The sequence below is a fragment of the Emiliania huxleyi genome (assembly GCF_000372725.1).
Source record: "Emiliania huxleyi CCMP1516 chromosome Unknown EMIHUscaffold_211, whole genome shotgun sequence".
In the NCBI taxonomy this organism is placed as follows: Eukaryota; Haptophyta; order Isochrysidales; family Noelaerhabdaceae; genus Emiliania; species Emiliania huxleyi.
Window position 1 is genome coordinate 137,362 of NW_005200496.1, and position 8,220 is coordinate 145,581.

The window sequence follows — 8,220 nt, forward strand, 5'->3', positions numbered from 1 at the left end:
AGGGGTCGGTGAAGAGCTCGAGGCCTGTCCGCGGCGGGGAGGGAGGGGCCGGGGGGGTTGGGAGGAGGGTCCCCCCGGGGGGGGGGGGGAGGCTCGGGTGCGGGCGGGGGGTGTGCGCTTGCGGGCGCGTGTGCCGGAAATAGTCTCGTTGGCGCAGAGGTGGACTTACGCGTCGTGGTGGGAGTAGGCCCACTCTTGCACGGGAGGGACCTGCGGCGGGGGGGGAGGCAGCCTTCACTGTCCCATTCGCAAGAGAGGGGCCGGCGGTGTTCGAGAGGGGCCGGCGGCGGTTGGCAAGGCGCGAGGAGAGGGGCGAGGGCTGCGGGGACCGTGGAGGCTGGAGAGGGGGGGGGGAGGGGGGAGTGGAGAGGGGGGGGGAGGGGGGGGAGAGGCGGACCGAGACGTGCGGCGAGCCGCTCTCCGCCCACGGCCTCGCTCTCTTGCACGCGCCTGGAGCAGGGGGCGGCGGGTCGCGAGGGGAGGAGCGGCGAGGGATGTGGGGAGGGTGGAGCAGCGAGGAGAGGGCGCGGCCGGGAGAGAGAGGGAGAGGGGAGGGTGGAGAGGAGGGGGGGGTGGCAGTCGTGAGGGGCCCCCGCGCGCAAGACCCCTCTCCTCTCGGCTGCATTCTCCTCTCCTCTCGGCTGCATTCTCCTCTCCTCTCGGCTGCATTCTCCTCTCCTCTCGGCTGCATTCTCCTCTCCTCTCGGCTGCATTCTCCTCTCCTCTCGGCTGCATTCTCCTCTCCTCTCGGCTGCATTCTCCTCTCCTCTCGGCTGCATTCTCCTCTCCTCTCGGCTGCATTCTCCTCTCCTCCCGGCTGCGTCTCGGCTGGATCTCGGCTGGATCTCGGCTGCATCTCGGCTGCATCTCGGCTGCATCTCGGCTGCATCTCGGCTGCATCTCGGCTGCATCTCGGCTGCATCTCGGCTGCATCTCGGCTGCATCTCGGCTGCATCTCGGCTGCATCTCGGCTGCATCCATGCCTCCGCGCGAGAGGCCAGTCTGCTCGGCCGGGTCAGCGGAAGCGGCCCACGCGACCCGGGTGTACTTTGCGTGCTCGGTCGCTGCCCTCCGCGCCCAGAAGCCCGTGTCGATGTGCGACGTCGAGCGGAGCCCGCCTGGGAGAGGCGGGCCGAGCGGCCAGCGGTGAGGGAGCAAGAACCGCCGAGGTGGCACCAATCTGTCGTGAGCCGGCGACGGTGCGGGGGTGCGGAGAGGCGTGGAGGGCCGCGATCGGCGCGACCGGGCCCGGAGGCGGGTCGCGGCCGCCAGCCCCCGTCCCGACCCGCGGCACCCCTCCCCTCCGAGAGCTCCTCTGTGCCGGACGGTGGCGTGTGCTCAGAAGCGAGCTGCGCGCACCGTCGGCCGCAGGGCTGGCGAGGTTGAGGGGCACAGCGGAGAACTGGGCGTGCGCTCCGCCCTGCATGAAGAGGACGGCGTAGTTGGCAGGCACGTCGAGCGCCTCGCGCACCAGCTGCTCCACCCGCACCATCAGCCGCTGGTACGGCCCCCCTGACTCGCGGTGTGAGACCGACATGACCTGTTGAGGGGCGAGGCGAGGAGGGAGGGGGTGGGTCGGGGGAGGGAGGGGGGGGGGGGGGGGGGCTGGGTGGAAAGGAAGAGGCCAGGTGACTCTTGGGCACGGAGGGCCAAGGGGGCCGCTCGGCCCCCGACAAAAACCCAGGGGAGGGAGGAAATTCAACAGGGGGGGGTTTCATCAGCGCTCACCGAAATGCCGGGGGCCTCTGGCCAGGAAAGGAGCTTGGAATGGGCTCCCTCCATCACCGCGGGGGGAAGGGGCCCCGGCCCCGAGCTGAAATTATGGACCACTGGCCCCAGCTTCAGATCCGGCAGATCCGCCCTCCTCGCGGCTGGCCGCAGCGCCGGCAAATCGAGCTCCCACACGCTGGGCTGGGCTGCCTGCGCGGCGGCCATGGACGATGCCCGCGAACGCGAGATCTGACCCACGGCTGCTCCCCGCAGCGAGCGAGTCAGCATTGCTTTGCCGTTAGCGCCTGAATTACGCGCTTCCCTGGCAGGTGCGCTGTTCGGCCGGTGGCAGATGCAGCTTGGGGGTGTGATGCTAGGTGTGATGAATGGAACTCGGTCGCCGGTCGCCGCAACTTCGAAATAATGCGTAAGGCTACCAGCCGCGCACAGCGCCGCGGACACGTGGGGTTCAATCAAAACAAAGGAAGCTGGGCTTGTTCTCATCCGAGCTACTCGATGCCGCACAAAGAAAGGTCCTTGCTTCTTCTCATAATCGCGCTGCCACACCTCGAACGAGCCCGCGTCTTGGCGTGTCTGCAGAAGTCACAAGCAATGAGACGCAGCACCCTCCCTCCTCCTGTCGCTCCTCGTCGCCTTCGCCGGACGCTCAGCAGCTACGACGAGGTGCGACAGCACGCCTGCCGCCGCCGCCGCCGCGTTCTGCGCTGGCAAACCCTCTCCTCTGCAGACCTCTCCTCCACTGATCCATCAACGAGACACCGACACCGCTCTGCCTTTTCACCGCCGACCCTCCTGCGTCCTGGCCGCCGCGTCGCAGATGGCGCAGGCGCAGATGATGTACAGGCAACTGCAGGAGCAGTTGGCGCTGGCGGCGCAGGCGTAGCGCAGCGCGCGAGCGCGCGGGTGGGAACGGGCAGGAAGAGTGCAGGCAGCAGCCTGTCGAGGACGCAGCAGAGAAGACTGTGGCGTTTCCAGCTCTATTGCAATAGCAAGCCGCGATCGCCGTGGACTACTGCCCGGGGTGCTCGGGTAGCGCACCGCAGGGCACTCCCTGCGCCCACACGTGCTCGGCGAAATATTCGGCCATGTCTTTCAGATAATTCATAACCGTCCACGACGAAAAGTTCGTAAAAGCTACATACACTGAAAATTCGAGTCGCAAGCGCGGGCCCATGTTTGCGCGACAGGCACTGGGCTCCAGCAGCCAACCAACACGGCTGGCATGAAAAAGAAAAAATGAACTTCATAAATTACCAAACATTTCGAGCAGAGCAATTCCCTGCCCGACGACCGCCGAACAGCCATATGATTCACGCGCGCTACACTGCGTGTGTGGTTGCGCCCGGCCTTGTCGTCGCCTCCGAGGTCAGCGTCGAGAACGAGTGGCAGGAGAAGGCGATTCTGACCGCCACGCTCATGGCTATCGGCGCGGGCATCTACGCGGTGCGGACATGCGCTGTGCCTGCCTTGCTTAGCAGGGTGCGCGTTTCGGGGTGGTGAGTCGCCCACCACTCGCAGCCATCGTTCACAGGTGGGCAAGCCGCTGTGGCTGGAGCTGATGGCGAGCAGAGAGGCACCGGCGGACAGAGGCACCATTGAGGAGGCGCGAATTGCAAACGCATGGCTCAAGGAAAAGCAAGAACGGAATGGCGCCAATTCGCATTCGCCGAAGAGCGATGCGGCCAAGACGGAGTCATCTGTGGCGGTGGCAGCAGCACCGGCGTCAGCGATGCCCCTCGTATGGCAAGAGGTGGAGCGGAACCGTTTGGCCTGCCGGGCGGTCCTCGAGGAGGAGGAGCAGCTGCGGAAAAAGCTGCAGGCGGCGGCGGGCGACGAGAGGCGGCGGCTCCTGGAGGAGCAAAAGGAGGTGCAGTCCAAGCTCGCAAGTCTCAAGCAGACGGTCGCGCAGGTATGCTGGGGCTGCGGCGCTTCGGGGGACGGGTACCAAGCGTGCTCCAAGTGCGTTGAGGCGGAGCCATACATGCCACCCTGCCGATTTTGCACGACGGGTTGCTTCACGACTGCCTGGCCGCAGCACAAGAAATGGCATGCAGCCACCGCGCGTGCGCGCGAGGCCAAGGAGCGCGAGACGGTCGCGGCGGCGGTGCAGGCGGTCGAGTCGAGCAGCGGGCGCATCTCTGTGCCCGTCAAGCGGCAGACGCGGAAGAAGAAGAGCAAACTTGGCGAGGAGCCGACTCCGCCTTCAGCCGACGACCCGTCCGAGCAGCTCGAGCGCGTCGAGAAGCAGCAGGCTCTGCACACAGTGTGTCTGCTGAGACACTGCCTTCACAGAGCCTGCTGAGACACTGCCAAGACACTGGATTGATCCTGTGTGACTGTCCCGTTGTAGACGGGTCGAGAGCGCTCTCGACTGGCCAAGGCCTTCCTCCAGACGAGCAACGAGCTGGAGGCGGAGAACAAGAAGCGCGGATTGACGATGTGGGCGTCGCGCGCCGACTTTGGCAAGCTGCTAGTGCAGATCGACGACCTCCTCGGACAAGCGCAAACCGCGGAGGAGGTCGACGCGCTTTTCGACGCGTCGGCCGTCGGTGGGAAGGTGGACCGCTCCTCTCATTCCTCGCGCACGCCGCATGCGCCTAGTCTCCGACTCTGCTCCAAATCTACCAATCTCAGGTGGACCTCAAGGACTTTCTCGCGCGGCCGAGCACACTCGACTGGTTCCTGGAGCCACAGTCGCGGCGCGCCAAGCTTAGCCGGCTGAAGAACAACGATGGTGATGATCTCCCTCAGCGCGTAGCACCTCCAGTTGTACTCGATCTCGACCTGGACTGAAGGATTGTGGGCCTCGGCCCCAGCCATAGGCTGCACAGCCCGTCCTGATAGGGTCCGGGGCGCAGGGGGGAGAATGGAGCACGGTAGCTTGCCGGGGTGCGTGTGCCGGTGTGCGACACTGCTTGCCGGGATGCGTGGCGACTCACGGCGAGCGCTGGAGCGCATGCTACAGCATAACGTGATAGCTCCCCACAACCACACGCTAGTAGACCATCATCCCCGATCCGTCCTTCCGTGGCCGCAGCCGCCCCAAATTCAAAACACCGGGCGCGCGGGGGGGTTAATGTTAATTAATGACGGCTCTCTCCACCACTAAGACTAACACCCTGTGTCCCAATTGAGAGAACCGCCCCGTCCGCGGTTCTAAGACTAAGTGGTTGAGAAGTGAGAACGGAGAAGGCAGAAGAAGCTGATACATCACGTTTACTCCATCACGGCAGGGAGCGGCTCAGCAGCCGGCCTCCTCACGCATGCACGCGAGCATCGTCTCGAACTTGTGGGCCGGCGAGTGGGGGGATGAGACGCCGCTCGCCTGTGTGGACACAATATAACGAGGGGGGAATCTGGAGCGTCGACTGGTTGCATGAGGTGGAGAGAGGGCCGGGGGACGGCATGAGCCGAGATTACAAGGCACGCACCGCTGCCCCACGGAGAGGAGCGCTGGCGCAGCTGCTGACGGCGCTGCTGCCCCCCTCGGAGTCCTTAGTCACGCCCTCCCAACCCTCCTGCACATAAGCATCATGAGAGACAGCCCCGTCATAAGCATCATGAGAGACAGCCCCCGCATCTCTCTCTTGGGCTCACGCGCCTCCTCGGCCGCCGAGGCGGTACGCCGCGCCAGCAGCGTGCTCACCTGTTGTGACAACCGCCACACCCGGCCGGGCCCGCGTGTGAATGCGACAGCACAGGTCACACACCCCCCCTCGCGAGCAGCGGCGCTCGCCTCGCTCTCGCAGTCGCCGGCCACACCTCCGCCTCTGCCCTGCAGCGCAGATGCGCCCCCCCGGCACTGCCAGCGCCCTCCCTTCCCGTCGAGAGCGCCCCCGCTCCTACCCTCGCCCGCGCCCATTGCAACACCAGTCTGGTCGGCTGCTGCGCGCCGCAGCGCGCCGCCGCCGCCGCGTGCTCGCCGCTTGACCAGCAGTGCGGCGCCTAGAGACCGCAGCCCGCAGAGTCGGTCTCGCGACGCTCTGATACGTGCAACCTGGAGCCGGTGCACGGGCGCCCGCGGCGATGGCGGCGGCGGCGGCGGCAGCGGCGGCGGCTGTCGTGGGCTCGATGGCGGCAGCGGAAGGCGGAGGAGGAGCTGGTGCGCTGAGGGGCACGAAGCGCAGAGACTCGTCGTCCTCCTCGCCCTCGTCGCCCTCCTCGTCGCCCTCGTCGCCCTCCTCGTCGCCCTCGTCGCCCTCGTATCGGGAGCCTCGCCACGGCTCGTACTCGACCTCCTCGTCCTCCTCGCCCTCCTCGCCCTCCTCGTCCTCCTCGCCCTCCTCGCCCTCCTCGCCCTCCTCGCCCTCCTCGCCCTCCTCGCCCTCCTCGCCCTCCTCGCCCTCCTCGTCGGCATAAAAATAGCGGTAGCCTCGGCGCGGAGGGCGAGGAGGGAGCGGCAGCGACGGCAGAGGCGGCGGCGGTGAGGGCATGGGCGGCGGCGGCGGCGGTGGCGACGGCCACGGCGGCTGAGGCGGGAGTCCGGGCGGCGGCGGCGGGGGGGCTGGGGGCGGCGGCGGAGGGGGCGGGTCGCAGTAGCACTGCAGCCGCATACAGCATGCGTCCTGCACCCAGCCATCGGCAGCGAACTCGCACCAGCGCGGCGGGCCGTGAAAGATGCCAGACATCCACACACACGAGTAGCATTGCAGGCTGCCTGCCATGGGCAGGCGCGGGATGGCCCCGATGAAGGCCGCTGGCGTGGTTCCGCACGGCGAGGTGCAGTCCAGAGCGGCGTGGCACGTTGCGGCCAGCAGAGGCGGCGGCGACGGTGAGCAAAATACCGATGCTGACATCACGCGGTCATCACACGGCGGTGGAGCCGGCGGCGGCGGTGAGGGCGCAGGCGGCGGCGGTGGCGCGGGCGAGGGTGGCGGCGGCGGCGGCCAGGGCGTTGACATATACACAGCGGTGAGACGCCAGGGAAGCTAAAAAAATGAAAAAGATTTACGATTTTCCGCACACTTCCCCATCCCGGGAGCGCGATTGATTTTCAGCCGCCAGCCCTACAGACCGCTCGTCTAGCCGATCAGCCTTGAGCGAGCGGTCTCTAGCCGTTGGAATGGCCGAGTTTGGGATGGACGAGCTCGCCTTCTCGCGTCGATCCCACGCCCGTGCGTAAGGGCGTCTACGCCCTTACCGTGCGGTTACGCGTGCACACAAAACAAAAGAGACCCGTGCAGGAGCGAGCGCGAAGAAGAAAAATCGAAAGACGCGGACTCTCCCACTCACGGCGGCACGAATTTGGGCAATATGTTGGGCAAACACACGCACATGCACATGCACATGCACAGTGCATGTATGCGCTGATATATGATACACATTGCGACGGCGACCTATGCGCTATGGGGTGCAGCTGCAGGTCCGCGAGGGACCTCTGACGCAATGACGTCCGACACTCACACCGGGGGCGACGTCGCGCGGGAGGAGCCGCGGCCCCTCTTCGCGGGCCGCTCGTCGCTGCCCGGGCTACCGCGGCCGATCACGTCAACGTGGCCGGCAAACAACTGGTCGATTGGCAGGCCATCGAGAGGCAAGCCGGCGAAGATGTCGTGCCGCTGCTCGACTACCTCCCTGACCCTCTTCGCGTCCATGGTCACGCGCCCCCCCTCGTCGACCTTCTCGAGCATGCGTGTCTGAAATGTGGGGAGGAGGTGCTCACACACAGAAATGAGGAGGAGGGAGGGGGGGCGGGGGGGGCGGGGGGGGGGGCCTCAAACTCGTTTACGGGGAGAAGCAGAAAGTCGAACTGACTGCCGTTCCCGATGGCTTCCTTGAGGTCCCGGTATTTAAGCGACGTCCTGTGGGGGTGGACTTTGGGGCCGAATGAATAGGGCGAGACCAGGTCAAGATGTTCTCCGCTGGTGCGGTGTCGAGGGGCCGGGTGTCCCCTGCATCTCCACATCCCGAGTGCAGCAGGAGTCCCACTACGCGCGTAGTATCCATGGGGAAAGGAGCCAGGACCCGTGCGTGAGTGATCGGCCATGTTGGGACGCACCCTTCCCGCTTCCCCACCCGCCGCCCCGTGGTTTGCAGAGAGCGAGCGGGGGCCAGAGTAGCGGTTGAGTGGGAAAGAGGGGTGCTAGCAGGGCTACGGCGTGGGTCGGCCTCTTCTCCCTCTCGGCGTTCTGGTACGAGAGCTTTGTCAGCCAGCGGATAAAGATCTCGCCCATCCCAGCAAGTCCGGCCGGCACACCCGCTCCGATGTACTGTGTGCGCGGCGGGGCCAAAGGGGCAGTCAGTAGCAGTGGCGGCGGGCGGTGAGGGTGCGTCGTATGCTTAACGTATGAGAGGGCGGGGCTGAGAGGAGGCGGGGTGGGATCTGGACAGCCCTCACCAGCGGCGTATCGCAGGAGTGCTTGGAGATGATCGTCTTCACCTTGGCCAGAGGTAGCTTATGGCCGGGCAGATGCTGGCTGAGGCGCCCGCGGATGAATGCGTCGGCCTGCGCCTTGACTTCCTGCGCGGTTAGGTCGGGAGGGGGGGGGG

General features: G+C 66.4%; 1 protein-coding gene across 1 annotated transcript in view; it reads right to left on the minus strand.

Moving 5' to 3' along the window:
- The window catches only part of EMIHUDRAFT_114260 (hypothetical protein), a gene marked incomplete at both ends in the record, with an annotated part of 2,593 nt that extends 658 nt beyond the window's left edge, over nucleotides 1–1,935 (minus strand). The window contains 4 exons of the mRNA XM_005780597.1: nucleotides 398–450; nucleotides 1,049–1,118; nucleotides 1,360–1,540; nucleotides 1,729–1,935. Of these exons, the coding sequence (XP_005780654.1) occupies nucleotides 398–450; nucleotides 1,049–1,118; nucleotides 1,360–1,540; nucleotides 1,729–1,935 (511 nt within the window). The remainder of the gene's footprint in view (nucleotides 1–397; nucleotides 451–1,048; nucleotides 1,119–1,359; nucleotides 1,541–1,728) is intronic.
- Nucleotides 1,936–8,220: the final 6,285 nt, after the last annotated feature.